This window comes from Pogoniulus pusillus, chromosome 15 (assembly GCF_015220805.1).
Source record: "Pogoniulus pusillus isolate bPogPus1 chromosome 15, bPogPus1.pri, whole genome shotgun sequence".
Taxonomy (NCBI): Eukaryota; Metazoa; Chordata; class Aves; order Piciformes; family Lybiidae; genus Pogoniulus; species Pogoniulus pusillus.
In genome coordinates this window covers 15,432,962-15,454,490 of record NC_087278.1, presented here as the reverse complement: position 1 = coordinate 15,454,490, position 21,529 = coordinate 15,432,962, and the positions used below count along the sequence as shown (strand labels likewise).

Genomic DNA, 21,529 nt, shown 5'->3' with positions numbered 1-21,529 from the left:
ATTGAGGCCCAAGCAAAGCAAATACAGCTGTAAATAATTAGGAGTATTCCCTAGTAGCTGACTGGGCTGTTTTGCTATTTGGGATTTTTTGTTGTTTGTTGTTGTTTTGGAGGTTGTTTTTCTTTCTTTTTTTATTTTTTTAGAAGTCATTGAGCTGGGACTCTGGAGGTATGCTCTTTTTCCCAGGAGTAAGGTCACTGGTTGTTCTGTCTCAGCTCCCCAGCTGAGAATGATGCTTTCTTCCTTCTCTGCTTTCCCCAACGTGCTTGCTTACACCAATAGCTTTTCAGCTGAGAAACATCTACTCCGCCTGATCCTGTGCTGATCATGATGTGCCCAGCTCTGAGCTGGGGCCTCTAGACACCACTACAAATAACAAATATGATTTTCCCTTTACGCTTGTCTCCTTCACCTCCATCCACGCTGCAAGTGCTTGTGAGGTAAGATTAACAGCTAAAAAAAAAGTATAAATAGTAAAGGTGATGAAAAAGGGAGAAAAGAAAGATCCAGCAGGTATAAAAAGTTGTAAAATGGATTTTGATCCAGTCCTGCTGGCTGAAGATCTCATGCAAAGGTGCTGAGCCTGTCGTTTAAGTCAAAAGGGTGAACAAAAAGCAGCTTTGTGTGTTTCTTTTGTTGTTAAGTACATTGTGAATGTTCTTAAGCATTGCCACAAGGATTAACATCTCTGCATTTTAATGTGCCTGGTGCTGGAATGCAGCTGGAAAGCAGAGCAGGCAGGAATGGTCTCTCCAGGCAGTGAGCTCTGCTAGGTGTCTCTTTGAAGTGCTATTCAATAGCTTCCTGTTACTTTTAATAACGTGCTTTTTAAAAAGTTTATTTATTTTCCCCCTCTCCTTCAACAGCTTTTGGAACAAATCCTGATAGATTTCACATTTCTGAAATGTACTGCACCGGACTGTTTTATCTCCAAGTGCTTTTGCATGGCAGTTGTATAAAACAACAGGAAAAGTCATGCGGACAGAAGTACGGAGTTTGTTATTTACTTTGGATCATTCACCTGGTCTGTGTATTTGATTTGATCTCTCCCTTCTTTTTTTTGGTTCCTCCCCCCACTCTCTGTGTAATTCCAGAGCCTGCAAAGAGACGTTGCCTTGTGCTGCTTTGGAGATCCCAGCAAGAAATGAGAGTCTGATGGATTGTAAATGCACCTGCCGTCTTTAAACACCAGCCAAACAGATAAGTGCACTTTTAATTATCTCAGCAGCATTTTACATGTAGCTCTGCACATCATCTCTCTCCAAATCAGTTTCAATTTGGTGAGCTCTGTGTTTCACCATTTCAAATGAGTGCTCCGTGTTTCTCCTTTCAGCTTAGAAATACCAATCAACACCAGTAAAATACTAGATGATACTGGTATTTCATGTGAGCAAACTAATTAGCATCTGAAGGAACTGCAGCTGATGGCTTGGGAAGCTCCTGGGGTCTGTCCTTACTTCACTAGAGCCACTGTCTCCAGCAGCCCTAGGAGTTTTTGGGACTCGGGAGCACCTCTGCAGGACCAGACTAGGCTAATGTGATCCATATGAGCCTTAAGGAGTCTTCTGGGACTCATTAGAGGTTTAATAACTGAACTTGGCTGTTTTGATTGAGAAGATGCTTGTACAGGCTTGGTGTGATCTCAGAGCAACCAGCTAATGCTGCTGGCAGGAGAGAGGGCTTTCTGCATGTGCTGTTCATATGTGCGAGGAGAAAGTGGTAACCCCTGCTTTTCCCTGCCATTTTCCAGGTGGGAGAAGAGCCAGGGATGGGGGAGAGAAGCTCTTAGTTGTACTGACTTTATACAGGGCATACAAAGACACTTCGTGGGTGAGTGGTGCCCTCAAAGTTATGGGGACATTTGTATCTATGGATGGAAAATACAACTTGTGGAAAACCAAACTTCTGGCTGCTTAGATCTTCTAGAGATGACTGCTGCCTGCCCTTGGACTCCAGATCTGTCTTGTCCGCTCTACCATGGCTAATTAGCAGTGTAAAATGTCTGCTTTGCTGTTAAGAAAACTACAAACTGTGGTAACTGGTGTGAATTTATCTTGCCTTCTGAAGCAGAAGGTGAGTTTCCTAGTGAAGATGCCAGCCTCGGACTGAGAGACTGAAGAGAAAAGATGGTGAGGTAGAAGGCTATTGTGGCATAAGAAAGCTGAATCTAGGTCCACTCGTGGGAGTGTCTAAGGTTCTCCCTTTTCTGGGAAGAGCTTCATTCCTGCTCTAACTACCAAGAAAGTCTTTATATTAATAGAAGGAACAGCATGTCAGATATTAATGACTCTGCTCGGTACTATGATTGCAAACATAATTTATTCCTGAGTCTTTAATACTCTGATTACAAAAAGAAACACTCACCAAATTAAGCTCTAGTGAGAAAATTAGGCTTTGTTCATTCAGCAAGTGTAGATAGGAAGCTTAAAAAGTGTAAGTCCTCTGTGTCCTCAACTAACAGAGCTCTTTGCCCCTCAAAACCAACCAACTAACCAAAAAACCAAAACCCCAAAACTCAGATCTTGAAGATTTCTCTTCAAGATTATTAGGCTTTCAGCCTGAATTCTGTTTTGTGTATGCTGTTATCAGCGTTCCTGCAGATTGCATCCCATTAAATTAACCCTAAACTGGCCAATTCCCATCTAGGCATCAAAGCTGAATTTGAAATATATCCTACATATCCTGAAGTATGGCACACAGTATGCAATGCTTTCTGCTTCTTGCCAGAAAGGGCATAAAAAAGCCTCTCAGTTCCTAAACCGATGTGAGAGATGATGCTAAATGTGTTACATGCACTTGTGGTTTGGTTGATGCAGCCAGCAAGTAAGCAGAACAGATTCCACAGGTCTTAGTAGGTTTCTGACAAAAATCTTGCCTAGAAGGAAAAGCCTTGAATCTCTAACTCTTTCCTTGTCTTACAGGTGAGCCTTCCCAGTACTTGGAAAACCAGAGCTCCTGGATGCATGACCTTCCTCTGGGATTAGAAGAAAGCCATGGGAAAAGACAAGAAAGGAGATGAGGCTGTTTTCCTGAGGAAAAAGATCACTTTGCTGCGGGCTTTCTCACTCCTCATCGGCAGCATGGTTGGCAGCGGCATCTTTATCTCCCCTAAAGGAGTACTGAAAAACTCCGGCAGTGTGGGTTTCTCCCTGGTTGTCTGGTTTGCTTGTGGGCTGCTCTCAATGTTTGGTGAGTGGTGAGCTTTGTCACCCCTCGCTTGAGCACCTGGGAGATGAGGGAAGCCAGAGCATTTTTATGTATACGAAGACGGGAGAAGAAATAAACCAAAAATTTCCTGTTCTTGCGGCAGCAGAAACAAAGGTTTAGCAAGCTGGGGGTGGGGGAGGGGGGCGCCAGGAGTCTTCATTTCAGATGATTCCCCTGGGGCGATTGAGAAAATCCCTGCACTTGTGGGCTGTGAATACGAAATCATGGTCAAGTCCAGGGCAGCCGCAGATAGCATTGCCTCTGCCGGAACAGCTAAGAGAAAAGTAGTGGGTTCGTTCTGTGAGGTGGAAGGGAGACGTAGGCATCGAAAAGGCACTTGCGAGTCTGAGTGCTGTGCAGTGCTTTTCCTAGACATTGTGAAAAGGGCAAGAAGTGACAGTCTTAATATGCTCTAAGGGATCCCCTTTCTGTCAGAGAGGATAGAGAAGCGCTAGGGCAGATTGCCTGGGGAGCTGCAGAGGATCCACCAGCTGGGGACGGATGTCTGGGTGTCTGTCAGAAATGGTTTGGATATGTCTGATGCTGCCTTGGAGCAGGAGATGGAGCAGATCGGTTCAACCCTGATTTCTGTGTGCCATCGTTTGGCTTGCTTTCTAGCACTGAAAACCAGACTTCGTGAGAAAAGCACTAACTTTTTGATGGCAGTGTCACTGCAGTTCTGAAATAATGGGAGGTGTAAAAGTTATGATGGCTAAAATCTAAAATGCATGGCTTTTAGTTGCCACCTCAAAAATGCTCTAAAGGTGTGGTTTGGAGAAGTCTCCAATTGCTCAGCTCTGGGGAGAAATTTTGATGTTTGGTTCAGTGGGTGACTTTAAAGTTCTTCTTCTGTCATAGCTTGAAAGAAGGAAAGAAACCACAAACCAAACAAAAAACAACTAGCCAAACAAAACAAAACAAAAAACAACCCATCAAACAAGAAAGGATAAATATTCCTCATGGACAACCAACTGTGACACGTACACACTAGTTTGGAAATTAAGGCAGTTAATGTTAATATGGCAACAAGTGTGGTTCTTGCTCTTAGCATGTGTGTACTAATATATTTCACATTGCTGCCTGTGTGTGGCTGTTTGGTGAATTATACATTTTTGCTTAAAGAAAACCTTAGCTTATAATATAAGAACAGTGTTTCTCGTAACCACTCAGAGCAATAAATGATAATGTGTGTGCTGATCACATAGCCCAAGCTCTGCACTTGGAGAGGTTTCTCTCTCTCTTGCATCCTTTGATAGGCTCTGCTGTAAGGTCCTTGGGAGCCCCTTTATCAAGTTAGTGTACTTTGTAGCCAGATTTGTTGGTTTGTTCTTCCCTTTTATCAGCTTGGTGACCTCTCCTGATTATTTCTCTTGACAGTTTTTATGCAGTATGTTAAAAATGCCTGCTTTTTGTTATGTCTCTCTCTTTTTTAAAGTATGGTATTTATACAAGTCCCATAGCATGAGTTCAGCAAAGCACTCAAATGTGTGCTTGAAGCACGTAAAGAGACCCAGTGGAATTAATGAGACAAAGTGTCTGCCTATATTCAACATTGAGCAGGGATTCTGCACAAATTTGCCAACAGAGAGACAAGGAAAACTTTAGTCCTCACCATCTGCATGACTGGAATATGGCATCATTACCACTGGATTTTGAGGCATGGCCATATTGCAACTGGATTCCTCTGTGTTCTCCCTGCACAGCTGCTTGAGCTGGGCAAAGAAGTAGATAGTACAGCTAAAGATGGTCTTACTGCACAGGGTGACATCTCAACAGCTCTGAGCCCTATTGCAAAAAGAGTTGAGCTCAAAGGATTTGAATTATTCTGTGATTTATTTTGGTGAACAAACAATGTTTTATCTAGCAAATTAATCCAGTGTAGGCAGAGCTTGAGATTTGTACTTAGAACTTTCAAATGACATGACAAATTGCTCTACAGAGAAAACACAGGTGGAGGAATAAAGGTTTCTATTAGTTTGCTCGAGAATTTTAAGCTGTCTTTTCTGGTGTACCTCTCCCAGGGTTTCTTGATCTGCCCCAGTGCATGGGCAGAGAGGTGTGGAGGTGCTTGTGAAGGAAGGAGCAGGCAGTCTCCAGGTCTGTCAGTGTACTTATACAAGAGACCAAGGGAGCCTCTTGAGTCCTGAGCTCAGGACGTTTCCCTTGCTCTGCGTGATCAGGGCTATGTTCTCCTCCTGTGGCAGGTCTTCTCTCTCAGCATAGATGCTCTTCCAGCTCCAATGTCCGGTGTCTTCAAATGGAGGAAGCGATTTATGTGAAGGTGCAAGACAAGGACATGTGGTCTGTGATTAAAAAATGTAACTGAAAAGACGAGTTCAGCCATGGCTTGTCAGCTGAGCTGCTGTAACTGCCTTGTAAGCACCATTTCACCAGTCTAACTGGGGAGAAGTGAGAACCCAAACCTCCTGGATGCTTACAGAAGAAACTTCTGTAGCACACAAAAGTAGTGGAGTGGTTTTGCTATATTCCTTTTTCTTCCTCTGATCCACTACTTATTTTAAGCAGATTTCCTTCAATCCCTGAAAATAAACACAGACCAGAGAAAATTCATGGGATGATTTACTCAGTGCACTTCTACCTGCACTTTTCCAGGTGCCTTGTGTTATGCAGAGCTTGGGACAAGAATCACCAAATCTGGAGGACACTATATCTACATTTTGGAGACGCTGGGGCCCCTGCCAAGTTTCTTATTCCTATGGGCAGAGTTTTTTGCTATCAGGTAAAAGGTTTTGTTTGTTTGCCTTTTGCTGGGTGCTGTGGTGATTGAAAAAAAAGCCTCCTAAGTTATGGTGCCAACTAACAGTCTAGGCAGTTTGTAAGGGAAAGAATGGAAACAATCTGAACAACCTTTAAAGATTTTTGGAAGGAAGAAGGCGTAATGAGTAAAGAGTTACACATGTTCAATGTCATCTGTACTCGAGGACTACAACTCTTCTCTCCTGGCAGCTTGGATCTTCCAAGAACATTTTTTGAGAGACTAACAACACATGCCAGATTTATTTCAGACCTTCTATTTTCATTGTGAAACTGTTTCGGATTCTCCTGTGGAGGCAACTTTCTGGCTTAGCCCTGGGTTAAATAATATTTTAGAAAATAGTAAGTGACTTCTATTTTTAACACTAAAAAGAAAGCCCTCACCTCTCAATAACCTGTGTCCTCCATGTAAACTGAGACGAAGCAGGACATATGAACCACACTGCATTGCTCAGTATGATTAACCTCAAATTTTGCTTTCAAGTCAGGAATTAATCTCTTTGCATCATGTCATTTTTAACCTATTTACTGAGAAAGACTTATGAAAAAGACTCCACAAGAGTTTAACACTTGCAGTGATGAGAGGTGAGATGTGAGAACAGGAGTAAGTGGGGTGGGGAAACATCTCCCTGCCTGAGTTTTGTGGAGTTCTACATCACAAAGTTTTTTTGGCTGTCAGAGATCAGTTTGTGCTTGGTTTTCTCTTCCAGGCCTGCCAACAGTGCTGTGGTGTCTTTGGCTTTTGGACGCTACATGCTGGAGCCATTTTTTGCTCCTTGTGCAGCTCCTGTCTCTGCTGTGAAGCTGGTGTCTCTCCTGGGGTACTGTAAGTACTACTTTTATGGGACTGCTGGTCTTGGAACCTCTATCTAAATCAGGGGCACTTAAGGGATGTCATCCTCTTGGATAACAGTGGAATCAGGGCCCCATCTTACTGTTGCAGAGGGGGATTCTCAGTACCTATGCCTATTTGGCGGGGGGGAGAAATTAATTGGGGCAATATAATGTTATATAAAAGTATATATTTATTAAATTCAATATTCTGAACTCTTGCCACCCCCAACCATTGTATATTAATATTCAGTTTGGTACATGGTTATGAAAACAGTTTAGGATAAAATATGTACAGGGAATTTGTTAATTAACTAGCAAACATTCAAACTATAAACAGAGAGAGGAGTTTTCTCCATGGCTTAATGCTGCTTGGAGTCTTATGCTATTTGCCCAGCAGAGCAGGCTGAAACTCCTTCTGCTCTATGGCAGAGGCAACTTATATTACAGAGGTATTTAAGCTTTTACTCCCAATTCTTATTAATCACCCTCCGGGGCTGTGTCACAGCCTGTGCCTAGTGTCCAGTTCTCCAGGGTCTCTGCCTGTGGACGTGGAGGCTGGAATCCTCCTGGCTTGAGGGGAGAGGATAAATCTTCCCAGTCTCTGGGGAAATAGGTTTTCTCTAACCTTTGTTCTCCTGGCAAAGGACGATCTCTGCCTTTGGTGCTGCTGGCTCCTTCTGGATGCTGTGCCCAGGAATTCTCAGCTGGCAGGATTTCAGGAGCAGGAGGAGAATATTGTGCTGTCTCTGGCACAGTTGTTCATGGCTAGCAGGCTGTGTGTGTGTGCAGACAATCCATAGTCTGCTTCCTGGTTGTCTCAGTGGCAACGACGCTTACCAGGCAATGATAGGCAGCAGGCATGCAAAGTGTGCACAGCTGCTGGGAGTCTGAGCTCCGTAGGCAAAGGCAATGCAGGATCTGGTCCTGATAGCACAGTAGTGTGCAGATGTGCACAGCTGGCTGGAGACTATAGGCTCCTTATATATATATATGTATGTGCAGGCTTAAATGAGCTCTGCAAGAAAGGTACGCAGGCAGGTAAGCTGCGAGTGAAGGTCAGAGCATGAGGGTCTGAGCCTCTGAGCATCGGAGCTATGCAATGGCATCTGAGCGTGGGGGTCTGAGCTGAGCTGTGAGTAGGGTCAGAGCAAGTGTCTGAGCCATGCAGGTGAGTCAGAGCTGAGCTGAGCGCTGCAGTGGGGTCCAAGCTGAACACATTGTTTACCTGTGCACCCCTATTTATTGACTGTGGGCCGAGATTAATGCCTCTTTGGCCACTAGAATGACCAATCAGGTTGGCAGGAAGCCAAAACTTACCATAATAGGCAAAAGCACTTGCCTGGACTTTCCCAAATGTGGGGATCACATGGGTTTACCCCAGGGAGACATGAGCTGGGTGTGTGGGGGCTTTACATAACTTGTTTGCAACCAGGGGTCCTGGCAGAAAAACATGTCCAGGCAAGGCATAAGCAAGCCTCTTTTTGGGCCTACAGGCCCTCCACGACACTTACCTCCTTGGCCACACAAAACTTCCTGATCCAAGTTTGTGGCCACTGTATTCCCCAAGAAGGGCAATGGGTTTCTTTGTTGGCTAGCCAGAGCCCTAGGTTGCAGGGATCATGCTGAGTACAGGAGAAGAACTCTTCATGTATAATTGTGCAAATGGATTGAGGGTGTAAGGCTCAAGGTTTTGGACTCCTCACCTGACACATCCAGCCCATGAAGCTGTCCTGGCTGCTCTGAGCTGGTGTGTGTTGGCACAGGGTCCACATGAAAGTGGTTGCCAATATGTCCCTGCAGACTTGCATCTTTCCTCAAAGCAGGCATGGATCACCTGACAGGAACCAGGCTCCTGGTCTCTCTTAGGAGCATAACTCAGCTTCCCTTCAAACACTGTATGCTGGGCCACAGCTGTAATGTTCTCTGACATATCTTTTAGCCTGAGCATTCCCCCATTAAAGATGCCTCCTTCTCCCCAGCATCCCTAAAGCAGAGTGCTGCTGTATCTTTTCCCTGCATGTGCCGAGTACGGGCTGCAACTGTAGCTGTGTGGTCTCCTCTCCAGACATGGTCCTCACCCTCAATTCCTGGAGTGTCACCTGGAGTGCCCGACTGCAGACGGCTCTCTCCGTTGTCAAACTCCTGGCTCTTGCACTTATCATCGTACCAGGGATGATGCTGCTGGCCCAGGGTAAGTGTGCTGCTGGGTGGCTGAGAAAGGGTGACTGACCCACTCACCTGTCACAGCTTTCATTGGTCCCTGCTGACAAGTGTGGTGCTCTTTTAGCTGGCAGAAGCTTTCTCTGCCTGTGTGCTCGGTGTGAGCCGGCTGGCACTAAGCTGTTTCATTGCATCGGGCTGATGCACCTGGCTTAGCTGTGCTTTCTCCAAAACAGACTGAGCCTCTGTGTCTAAGGCTGTGTGAACCTGCCCAGGGTCTTACAAACATCTTCTTTGTCAGATAGTCTTTTTTTGGTGTCAGACTTGCCTTTTATTCCCAGTGGTGTTCAAACCCCTTTCAAACCAGCACAGATCTGATGGACAATGGATGTCTGACAGCATTCTGTGGTGTCCTAAGCCAGCTACAGCCATAAAATAGGTTACCAGCCCTCAGATGAGCCCTCATAACTGCCTCTCTAACCTTTCTGTGGCTTAAGCTTATGTGTTTTACTTCCTAATTGTGATGGATAATATCTCAGTAAACTTAAAATGGACTTGCGCAGGACTACCTGCTTTCACCCAGAGTAGGGGGAAAGAAATCCCACCAGTAGTATCTTCTGGGAATGATACAAGATTATTTGCTTTAATCCAAGCCTCAGTTTATAGAACACTCCAAGGCATTCCCACTCAAGAGATAAAGGATGAAGCCTGCTTCTTCTTGCTACTACCTTCCTCTGCAGAGAAGAGTGCAGGCAAGAGGCCCCACATTCATATCTCTTCCTGATGTCAGGGGCTGGCTCCTTTGAACATCTAAAGATTCACTGAACTGAAGGATTGCCCTGCAGCTACAAATCCCAAGCCATTATTGCTAGGAATGCCTTCAAATGACAATCTGGTGCCCTGGCACTTGTCCTTCATTGAGGAGGATAAGCGCTGGTGACATCTGGAAGGAGAATTCACCATGAGACCCCGATATGACAGGTTGCATTTAATGTGAGTCAGGGGGGACTGTAAATCACTCATTAATGTATTGCAGACAACAAATCTTTTTAATGCATCATTGCTTATCAGCAATCAATTTAGAAAATAAAAAGCCTACTCCAATAGGCCCTCTCCTGTATTTTGGCTTAGTTTTTGTTTGAATCTATTTTCTCTTTGACTTTTTGTGCTTAGAAACCAGGTTCATGCCTTTAAATCGCTTTGCCTGATTCCTCTGCCTCGTTTTACTGGTTTTGGTTATGCTCTTGTCCTTTCCTCTGCCATTACCTGCATTTAGGTTTGTTTTAGAGACTTGCTGGGCCAATGTTTCAAGCTCAAATGCCTAAATCTCATCACAGAGCTTCCTGCAGAGGCACCTTTTTAGGAATGGCCTGGCTTTCTTCATGTGCTCTGTGCAGTCTCATCCCTTTCCTGGCAAAGCCCAACTAGGCAAGCCCCACTCCTTTTGCTTTGAAAGAGACTTTGATATGGAGAACTGAAATCTAGGTATGGGATCAAACCTTGGGTCACTCAGAAGTGAAGATTTGTCTTCCTTTGAGAGAGATGTCACCAGGGGTTTCTGCCTTTCCTAGGATTTTTGGGAAGCTGATATATATGGTTCAAATAAAAAAATCCTGACTTAAATTTTGTGATTGTTTGGTTGTTTTTTTGTTTGTTTGTTATTTCAAACAGAGAACTTTCAGGAAAATGGGAGGGACTTGGTAAAATAAGTTCTGTATCTGAGCCACCTCTGCTTTTCAAATTTTATTTGCTTTGCCTTCTGTGTCTTCAGTTCCTCCTCCTGCAGGTGAGCTGCTGTGGGTAAGAGAGGCAGGCAGGGAGTGTGTCTGGGGACCAGGCTGACACTCCCACTCCCTCCTCTGCCGTGGTTCCCATGCTCCAGCCACTGTGGGGCTAGGGTCAGCACTCCAATAGTGTGATCAAGAGGGAGCACAGCAAGAGCTGAATTATCTGGCTCGCTGGCTGCACCACATCAAAGAGGAGTGCATGTCCAGCTGCTCAGTGGGGAAAGAGAGGGATCAGCTTGGCAAATTAATTTTGAGCCTAAAGAAAGGACAGGACAACTTGGGTCCTCCTGTCCCCATGATCTCCTGTTCCCACAACAGACTCTATAGGAAACAGAACCAGCTGATATTGAGGCCCTTCCTCAGATGTCTCTCATTGCTGACTGGGGAACAAATTTACTCTGTCACTGCTTGTGAAGCAATTTTGTCAGCACAGCACTGCAAGTTAAAGCAATGAAACACATCTGAATACCTGCCTCCAAGGAACTCACACTCCTATCACATCTGGGCAAGAGGGAGCAGGAGTACTATCCTGGGGAGAAGGAAGCCCATCTGTGACATTTCCTTGCTCCATGTCTCTTGTTTCTCCTGCAGGCCACACTGAAAACTTCCAGGATGCTTTTGACAAACAGTCTCTTGTTTTGGATAAGCTGCCCCTGGCATTTTATGCAGGCATGTTCGCATATTCAGGCTGGTAGGTGTGATGAGACGATGCTTCATGGTCAAGACTGGTGCTCAAGACATGGCTCAAACTCTTGCCATTTCTCTTCACACCGTACAGGTTTCAGACTGGCTTTGTGCGTGAAGAGTTGGTCAGACCTGAACGGTAAGGCTGGGGAGAAGTTGGTTTGGGTTACCAGCCTCTGGAGTACTGCAGCTTTTCCAAATGCAGTACGGGAGGAAATAAGTTAGTGGGCTCACCTAACCAGAGCCAGGTGCCATGTGCAGCAACACTGTGCATAACAAGGCACTGCAGCTTGTCTTTGTGTGCCTCTCTTCTGTTTTGTGCAGAAATATCCCCCTGGCTGTCATTGTGTCTGTGATCACAGTAATCGTGGGCTACATGCTCACCAACGTCTCCTATTACACGGTCCTGGGAAGGCAAGATGTTTTGGCCTCTCCTGCTGTGGCTGTGGTGAGTTGTCACCACTGTTGCTTTTTCTCGAGTGTGGTCAGCTTATGCTGAAGGTGGCCATGGCAAGTGTTTTGGCAGTAGTGCTTCTACAGAATGCTTTATTGCTTTGTCATTGCTTTGGATTATTGGACAACAGGAATGTCTTTTAGTCTTGCCTAAAAGATACTGAAAAAAAAAAAACAAACCCTAGAGATGACACTAGAAAAGGGAATATTTATGAGTATATTTCACTCCTTCAGTGCAGAAAATTTTCTTTCTTCTGAATCTGATGTTGTCTAGAGAGTACACATTCCTGAAGTCACACTTGCTCTTTCTCCAGAGCTTTGTTCAGCGAGCCTTCAAAAGCCTGATATCTGTGGTCCCTGTCCTTGTTGCACTCTCCTGCTTTGGAACCATGAATGGAGGGATCTTCACGTTTTCAAGGTCACACCTCTAAGAATTTATTACTCTTTTGACTTACTGAATTGGAGGGAAGCACCAGTGACCTCTGCAGCTGCTCACCCATGTGATAGTGTTTTGGCTGCTCTTATGAGGAAAAAACAAGGCTTTTGACTCCCAAGATGCCACCAACTACTGGGCAAGCCCCGCCAGCTAAGAGCCAGTCCTTTCAATTTCTTGCTAGATCCAGACTTTGGTATCTAGGGCTGGTCACAACAAATGATTTTCATCTTGTCCTCTCTCCTTCAGCTTAAATCCCTGGGTTGAAGTGAAATGTCAATGTTTCTGGTGAACTAGAGGCTTTGTTGACACTGGCAGCTGCTCAGTGAGATCAAGTTTTCTATTGCTGGGTTCATCCAACTGCTCTGCTGCAGAGATCCTCCGTTGTGAGGATCTCTGTCCAAAGGCAAACTCTCCCTCTAGGACTTTGCTTTGAGGTCAATGACATGTTACTGGAGACAGGCTATTCCCAATGCAGTAGATAAGTGAGTCAATAAGAACAGCATTATTCTACAGAAAAATTTTCTTGATAGCTTCACTGGATACTAAACATTATGTACTTATGGTAGCCTTAACACTGGAGAGGAGCTGAAGCAGCATGTTGTGGTGGTCCTGAGGAGCTGAATGTACCCTCTGGAGTGCTTCTGTCTTGAAGCTTTGACTGCAAAAGGGAAAATCAGATGATATGAAGGGGATGCTTCATAGCACAAAAGCCAATGAGTTATTTGTTCCACTACCCTGAAGTCACGTATTAGATACAGGTGCAGCGAATCTCCCTTGCCAGCTCTTCTAGTTTCTTGGGGTTGAGAAGTTCCTGGACAGCACAGAGGTTCTGTATGTCCTTATTGCCTTTCTCTCCTCTGTCCTGGCACCATTAACATAATCACTCTAAGCAAGTCATATAAACAGCAGGGGGGCCTCCCTGGCTGCTGCCCAGCCGCACCCCTGCAAAACCACAGAGGCAGCAATAAAAACAGTTTTACACTCATGCCCCAGCTGCTTTGGGCTCTACTCCAGTGCAGCTGATGCTCTGGCATGGTTTGTGGATGTTACATTTATAAAATTGGATGGAGTGCCTTCTCCTTAATTGCTCTTTCACGCACCAAAGGAGGAATGGAGGTAGGGAGTAGGGAGCTCTGCTGTTGTTTTGTAGCTGGGCTCCTGTCAGTATGCCAAACTATATATATTTTTTTTTTCAACAGCTGGCTGCAGGATTGAAAATTCTCTGTTATTTGAGGGAACTGCACATATACATACACATATGCATATATACACACATTAAAAGTATATATGTATATAGACAGCAAGACTTACAATCCTTTTTCATAAACTCATCAGCCTCTCATGAAGAATTGAAAGTTTGTCATTCTTCCCCTTCCTACTGGGAAGATGAATCCCTTCTCTGATGGCAAGAAGCTTCCTTGCTTCTGTTTCCATCATGGATTCATTCATGGTCATGTTGGAATTGCCTTAATTGCTAATGGGCCAGCCAAGGAGACCCTGACAGTGTCCTTGCTAGTGAGCTCTGCACTGTGTGGCACTAACTGGTTCAGCTGGAAAGCTGTGAGGATTCAGGACTGTATTTTTCCTCCCAATGCTCAAAAAGTGTGGCTAAGGGCAGGATTGTGTCTTTGCATAGCAGACCTGTGCAGTATGAGAGACAGTGTGCCTTGTGGCCTCAGATCCACGCAGGGATTGGTCTTCTCATTTCTAGTCTGGACGTGGGATGCTAATGCATTGGGCTCCCTGTGTTTTCCTAGGACTCTCTTCGTGGCTTCCAGGGAAGGACAGTGGCCTCCTCTCTTCTCCATGATCCACATTCGAAGGCATACACCTCTTCCCTCTGTCATGTTAATGGTAAGGAGATTTGGCTCTATGACATGCCCTGGGGAATCTCAGGAGTTTTAAAGTGTTGATACACTAAGTCAGACCTTGAAAAATAAAGAAAGGGGAATACTGGATATGACTGCAAAGTATTATGTCTCCTTGTGCCAACAGTGGTAGCTAAACCCACTACTTCGAAGTCTCTGCTTATGATTCTGGACATCCTTTTAAAAAGTACTGTCCCTCCCATCTGTCACAGTTGCTGCTTGATATTGTCCTAGGAAAGCACTTTTGTCAGGCCTTGGTTACCTGAAAACCTGGTGTGAGGAAAATGCAGGACACAAGCGTTTGCAGAGATAGTCTTGGCGTGGTGGCTTTGGTTTTGGTGTGGGTTGGTGATTGTGGGGTTTGTGTTTGGTTTTGTTTGGGTTCTATTTTGGTTAGTGGGGTGTGTGTTTTCTGGTAGCTTTGTTTGTTTGTTTGTTTTGTTTTTCCTGACACAATGGCATAGCTCAATCCTAAATGTGATACAGTGCCTCTTGCAACCTGCTTGTCCTGCTAAAAACTTAGCAGGTATCTTTGTAGGTAGCCTTTGTACTGGCAGTGCAGGTGTATGGATCATGCCTGTTTTAGTTACTGTGCCTAGGACATAAAAACATCAAAGATGATGTTGATATCGAAAGAAATGGTCTTTTCCATAGCACATCATAATTGTGCATCTAGGCCTTTTGCCTTCAATATGTGACAGTGTTTTCTAAGGCTCTTTGGCCTGTGAAATGTTGGGCCTGTGAAGAAGCTGCCTGTGATTGCAGGGGAGCTAGAAGAGATGATCCACACTGCTCTTTCTAGCCAGGTGACTGTAGTAAGGTGTTGCGGAGAGCAGGAATTAATACGTGGCCAAGTCGGGAATTTATCAAAAATAGTTATTTTTTTATTTTCCCAAAAACCTGCCCCCACAACTATATATACAAAGATTAATTTAGTTTGATAAGCAGATTCAGTCGCTTGAGAATTAAACTACAAGGACACTGTCAATAATCTGACTATTTTGGAAGTCAGAAGTTGGAAAGGCTTTAGCTATTAATTAATAGCTGTTTCTTACTAAATTAAGTTAAGCCAAATAACTCAGGCTGACTCGTTCGGTCTGTCTTCCTCTTCCTTTCAACGGCTGCAGGTGAATCGTTAAGAGGTCGTTAAGGGTCATTAGGCACACAAAGGTGTCAATAGGAAAGCAAATCCTTGAAGGTCTCTCTGCAGTCCGGGCACAGGGGAGTGTGTGAGCTCAGGCAGAGACATACGTCCAGGCACAGGCAAACTCCAAAGCGGGAACCCCAAAGGCGGGAAGACCCCCAATATTTATAACCTTCGCTAGACAAAGGGCAGAATTACCACACCTTAGGCGTGAAAGCGCACGGCCAATCCCAGCCTGGCTCCAGCGTGGGAACTCACAGGGCAGTCGTCCCCCCCCCTTCACTGGGCAGTCGTCCCCCCCCCCTTCATGGGGCAGTCCTCCCCCCCTTCACAGCTTCAGGGCAGGCAAGGGGGGCGGGAAACCAGGCGGCTTTTCCCCCTTCCCCCCGAAGTCTGGGCAGGAGAGGAATTTAGGGGTACAGGACTCCAGGACATCAGGCTTTAATGACTCTATTTCATCTGCACAATTCTCAGTTCCCTTTGGTTACCGCCATGGTGTGTATTGGAGATATCTACCATCTCTTGAACTTCTTCAGCTTTTCCCGATGGCTCTTCATAGGATTGGCCACCCTTGGACTCATTGTCCATCGCCGTCGTCACCCGGAGCTGCACAGCCCCTTCAAGGTAACGCGTGGCAGGTTCCCAGCAGCCAGGAATATGCAGGCTTGTTGTTTCTCTCTCTTACTTGCCAACAACCAGAGCACTGCAGTGCTGTGGTTGCCTTTGGGCTCTAAGGGGTCTCATTCTCTATTGCTTAGTAAGAGGTGTGGGGAGCACCTGAAGCGGGTTGATGTACCCAAACAGTGTGGTAAATCGTACAAAGCCAGTTCTCCGTGGTGTCAGCCATTGCATCTTTAACATGGCAGCCAGCGCCGGGAGACAAAGTTTCAGGTTGGGAATGGGGAGATGTGCAGAGGATAGTTCCCACACAAATTTCTTGTGGGCTGCAAGGATAGACCCTTGCCTAGGTATTACTTTGGTGGTAGGTAAGTCTCAGCTCTGGCTGAGAAACAGGAGGGTATCAGATTTGGGAGAGAAGAGCATGGCTGGAAGGATCCTGGGAGCAAACTTGACTTGAGGGAATCATTTGCTGACGTACAAACACTGTATAGTGTAAAGCAGCTTGTGTGCAACTGTTGCTGCTGCAGGACGTGCACAGAGCATGCATCCACACCACCAAGTGTAGGACCTCCATTCTCTCCTGCCTTTTCCTAGTCTCCAGCTGGGCCTCTCTGGTGAGACCTCTGAGGCCACAGGCACTGGGCAGCTGATCAGCAAATAGCTCAGAACCACTTCCCGGGGCTCTCAGGCCTCATGTGAGAGGCCTTGGTGAGAAGTTTGGGGTTATTTTTCTTCTTGGTCTTTGCTGGAGACAGTGTGTTTAGGCAGAGACCTTGAAGCTTCCCAGTTTGAGTGGCTGCATGTGTGCACTCCCCCCAGAACCAGCTTTTAGATGTGGTGTTAGGTTGTGGGTTTGTGGGTTTGGTGTTTGTGTTTTTTTAATTTTTTTTTTTCTTTTAATCTGAACTTCACAAGGAGAAGTTTATTAGTGGGTGGCATTGGTGATGTCTTCAGTTGCTGTGGTTTGACCCTAGGTGATCCTGCTTTGGCAGGGCTGGTTTGGCCTTTGTGGTCTCTGGAGGTCCCTTTCAACACCCAACACACTGTGATTCTGTGATTTTTGTTTTAGTGAGATTTAGGGTTTTCACGGTTCCTAAGGGCTGAGTAAGCGAGGGAGGGAAATGCTGGGCTTTTGGTCAGTTTGGGCGATTATTTTTGCCCCCTCTCCAGTTTTTATAACCACTTGAAACCCAAAGGGCAGTTGTTTACGAGAGGGAAGGGCTTTCGCAGGTGGTGTGGGCATGTGCTGCACTCTAGTGGCCAGATACAGGTCGTCTTCTGCCTGGATGTTCGGCAGAACAAATCTTAAAGGGCATGTGTGGTGCTTCTTGGCCCCTATAACGTTTTGAGTTAAAACCAGTTAAAGACACTGGTAAGAGGAGAAAGAAGTCCTCTTATGCGGCTCTCGGGCAGAAGTTCAGTCTGAGTGTGTGCATACCGGACAGGGGATGCTCTGACTGGAAAGACAGCAAGAGCACGTACATTTGGTGGCTGGATGGCTGCCATCACTAGAGCAACTAGATCCCTTTCAGCTTGGTTCAGCATCTAAAATAGGATCTCTGTTACCTCAAAAGAGATTGTTACCCTTGATGAAACCAGCAGGTCCTTCATTCTCTCAGCTGTGGTGAGGAGTAACTTGGCTGAGGTTGGAGTCAAAGACTGAGATAATGATTCACAATTGTATAATTTATTGTAGTTTCCTCATTTAGTCTCCAAATAACCCAAATGAAATGGTTAGCCCAACAGGGTAGGGATGAAGTCCTGACTGCTTCTTGGTCTTTCATCAGAATGTTGTTGAAGTTGGTGTTCTTGATGAAGGTGTTCCGGAGATAGGGAATCTCTAAGTCCTATCCTCTAAGTCTCAGGCAAGCTGAAGGCACATCAAAATGAGTTATGAATGTTATAACCAAATAACAGCTTGGCTTCAAAATACTGCTTCTGCTCTTGGCTTCAGATATGTCACCAGCAGTTGCCCCAGGAGGCTAGTAAGCATGTGACATGTGCAAGCACGGGAGCAGTCCATTCAGAGAGCAGGGGCATATATATGACTGCTCCCTCTGCTTGGTTTCCAGTTGCAAGTGGGATTTGATGCAGATGCATAGAGGAGGCATGCACCTCACAGGGCACACTGGGCTCTGAAGGTGGTGCAGGCCAATTTTTATTCTCTGCATCCTCCTGCAACTGATTGTACAGAAACAGTGTGCAGCACAGCTGTCTGATTTTTCTCATCTTTAAGACAGAGAAGTGAGCATAATGTGTGCTGGCATGTATGAAAGCTGATTAGTTGCAGTGATCACAGTCTTGTCTAAGAGTCTTCTGTGCTCTTTTACCCAGGTTCCCTTGTTTGTTCCTGTCTTTTTTACCATCACCTGCCTCTTCACAGTGGTAATGTCTTTCTACTCAGATCCTGTGAGCATTAGCATTGGATGCATGGTAGTCTTAAGTGGTTTTCCGGTCTACTACCTCTTAATCCATAGGCAAATGTCAAGCCGTTGCCGCAGCCTGTTTTGTGAGTATGTCTGAATTTCAGTATTGTGGACCTAAACACACTCAGGGTGGGGGTGCTGCTTTGTTCCTTGGGCTCTTCTCCAATGCAAATTGTTCCATGACCAACAGATACCATGAAACCTAAATCATGAACATAAGCACCCCCTTCAGTGGCTTTCCCAAGGTGCCACAGCTAAAGAGACAAAGGGTAGGCTGTGCTGCCAGTGATTGGTGGCCAGGCACAGGCTGTGTCTGCCTGGCTTGTGAATATAATAAGCCATTGGTGCTTTGTTTCAAAAGAGATGGGACTAAAGTCTACTAATGGGGGAACAGGACCTCAGCCCTGGGGTTTCTACTAAATTTTAGTTAAGAAGTCAAATTTGGCTGATACTGAATATCAAGATCAAAAGTTTAGATGGAGAAAACGACAGGCAGACACTAACCTCACGCAAAAACATACTTGCCAAAAGGCTGAGGAGAGGGTGGGTAAAAGAAGGTGGCCCCACCTGAAGGCTATCTATTTGGTGAAGAGGCCAGGACAGTTTTGGGCACAGATGTGGGTGTGTGAATGAAATGTCTTCACTTTAATGTCTAACACAGTTTTCCTTTGGTTGCTGCACTGGTGGCACAATGATTTTCTCATAAACAAGAGCCCAGTTTTAGTTTCATTTATAATTTCAGTTGTGAATCTTGTTTTCTTCTGATGTTGAACTGAGGTGTAGGGGTAACCACTTAGAAGAAAACATATGGTGAAAAAGGAAACAGAGTGATCTGCTAACAAAGTACTCCAGCATCACTGCTGATGCTCTGATTTTCAATCATGTCTCTGGATTTCCTCTGAACTAAACTTTCTTCCCCTTTCCCTCCCCCTTTTCAGATTACCTTACACACAAACTACAGTTACTGCTGGAAGTAGTCCAACAAGAAATCAAGACTTACTGAGGAAACTTACTGAGACCTTACAGAAGAGAAAATCTGCTTACTCCATTTCTGACACCTTTGACCCTAGTGAAAGCAGGCCATGCTCTTATTTTTGTGATCGCTGAAAATGAAGATGGGTCTGAGCCAAAACCTTTCTGCAAGTGTTCCTAAACTTGCTAATCGGGATTGGGACGAGCATGTTGCATCTGTTTCTGTCTTTTTTGTTTCTAGCAGAACAATCTAGTTCTCTGAAACAAGCTTGCTTTTCCTGCAGTGTCTTTGAAACCAGAATCCTAATGTTGCAGCCTAGCCCAACTCAGCCAAACTGGGGCTGTGGGTGTGTATAACACTTCTCCTATGGAGAAAGGCTACAAGAGTTGATGTCGTTCATCCTGGAGAAGGCTCCAGGGAAGCCTTAGTGCAGCCTTGCAGTACTTAAGGGGGGAGGCTATAAGAAAGTGGGAGACTAGCAGTGCCTGTTGTGACACAAGGGGCAATGGTTTTAAACTGAAAGAGAGAAGACTTAGTCTAGATATAAGGGAGAAACTTTTTACAGTGAAGGTTTCAAAACACTGGACCAGAGTGCCCAGGGAGGTGGTAGAAGTCTCATCGTTAGAAATATTCAAGGCCAGGTTAGATAGGGCTCTGAGCAACCTGGTCTAGTTAGAGATGTCCCTGCTCACTGCAGAGGGGTTGGACTGCATTACCTTTAAACATCCCTTCTGATCCAAACCATTCTATTATTCTCTTGTTTTACATATATATACATATATATATACACACATATACACTTTTGTATGCATGCACAGACATACATTATTTTTTGATTTCCTAACTTGGCAAACAGAGAAACAGAGGAAGGGAGCATGTGTCCAGAGAAGGGTGATGAAGCTGGTGAGGGACCTGGAACACAAACCCTATGAGGAGAGGCTGAGGGAGCTGGGGTTGTTTAGCCTGGAGAAGCGGAGCCTCAGGGATGCCTCACTGCTGCCTACCACTACCTGAAGGGAGGCTGTAGTCAGGTGGGGGTTGGTCTCTCCTCCCAGGCAAGCAGCAACAGAACAAGGGGACACAGTCTCCAGTTGTGCCAGGGGAGGTATAGGCTGGATGTTAGGAGGAAGTTCTTCACAGAGAGAGTGATTGGCATTGGAATGGGCTGCCCAGGGAGGTGTTGGAGTCACCATCCCTGGAGGTGTTCAAGAAAAGACTGGATGAGGCACTTAGTGTCATGGTCTAGCTGATTGGACTGGGTGGTAGGTTGGACTGGATGATCTTGGAGGTCTCTTCCAACCTGACTGATTCTATGATTGTATGATTTTATGTAGCAGAACTTAGAGTCCAGTATGTGGAAGCGGGTTTCAAATTGAAGTGTTGTTGTATCCCTGCTGTGGACAAATATTAGAAAGGGGAAAGGATGAGGTTACAAGTTAGAAATAAGGTAGAGGAATTGGAAAGGAGGGCATGGGGATAAAACTTCATTCACCAGAAAGTGCACATTCAGGTTAATCAGAATATATTTGAAAACCCTTTGAAATTCAAATGTTGAAAAAGTTTTGCATTGATTATTGTAACAGATCCTGATCCTCTCCCTGACTCTTCAAACCTGCTCCTCACCAGGTACTGCCAGTGAGGTTGAAAATTCAGATTGTGGCCCAATTCTAGGGAAATACAGTATTTCCTTTAGTTAGACAGTACCATTGATGAGACTCAGGCAGATGCACGAATAAGCACATCTTTTGATGCTGTAAGAAGACATGGGTGGCTTCATGTCAGAGCTTTAACTTTAAATCTGCAATCAAATGGCTTGCTGAATTGATACATAAATGCTCATTTGAACTATTGCCATACAAAAGAGTTCTGTTGCATTTCTATGGCTTACGTTATTAATGTATCAATGCTATATCCAAGTAAAACAGCAATTAGCTATTTCAAATTGCTGAATTGTTAATCTTTTCCTAGATGATGGGAAGCAGTATGCTGAGATGCCTCTAATGATCACTGGAGACAGGAATAATACAATGTGGAGTATCTTTTGTATCAAGTATTTACGTACGTAGTGTAAAATCAAAATGCCATTTACAAACCCAATGCAATATGGCAAAACTTCAAAGACTTCGTCACTGAGATTCAAAAATAAGTTGATTTGGTTTAT

At 45.1% G+C, this 21,529-nt stretch overlaps 1 protein-coding gene across 4 annotated transcripts; it reads left to right on the top strand.

Annotated features, from left to right (window-relative positions):
• The first annotated feature begins 245 nt into the window (after positions 1 to 245).
• Positions 246 to 21,528, top strand: LOC135181947 (cystine/glutamate transporter-like). 4 transcript variants are annotated; one of them, XM_064155481.1, is made up of 14 exons: positions 249 to 440; positions 1,095 to 1,830; positions 2,922 to 3,189; positions 5,821 to 5,947; positions 6,693 to 6,808; positions 8,882 to 9,007; positions 11,355 to 11,454; positions 11,542 to 11,586; positions 11,772 to 11,895; positions 12,215 to 12,318; positions 14,094 to 14,190; positions 15,823 to 15,972; positions 18,304 to 18,478; positions 19,334 to 21,528. In XM_064155481.1, the coding sequence occupies exons 3-14, from the start codon at positions 2,994 to 2,996 to the stop codon at positions 19,396 to 19,398; spliced, it is 1,425 nt and encodes a 474-aa protein (XP_064011551.1). In that variant the 5' UTR covers positions 249 to 440; positions 1,095 to 1,830; positions 2,922 to 2,993; the 3' UTR covers positions 19,399 to 21,528. The 4 variants fall into 4 exon arrangements, with proteins under 4 accessions (XP_064011553.1, XP_064011554.1, XP_064011555.1 ...); XM_064155483.1 differs by lacking the exon at positions 12,215 to 12,318 and having other exon boundaries at positions 246 to 440; positions 18,374 to 18,478; XM_064155484.1 differs by lacking the exon at positions 19,334 to 21,528 and having other exon boundaries at positions 246 to 440; positions 18,374 to 18,427.
• The last annotated feature ends 1 nt before the right edge of the window (position 21,529 follows it).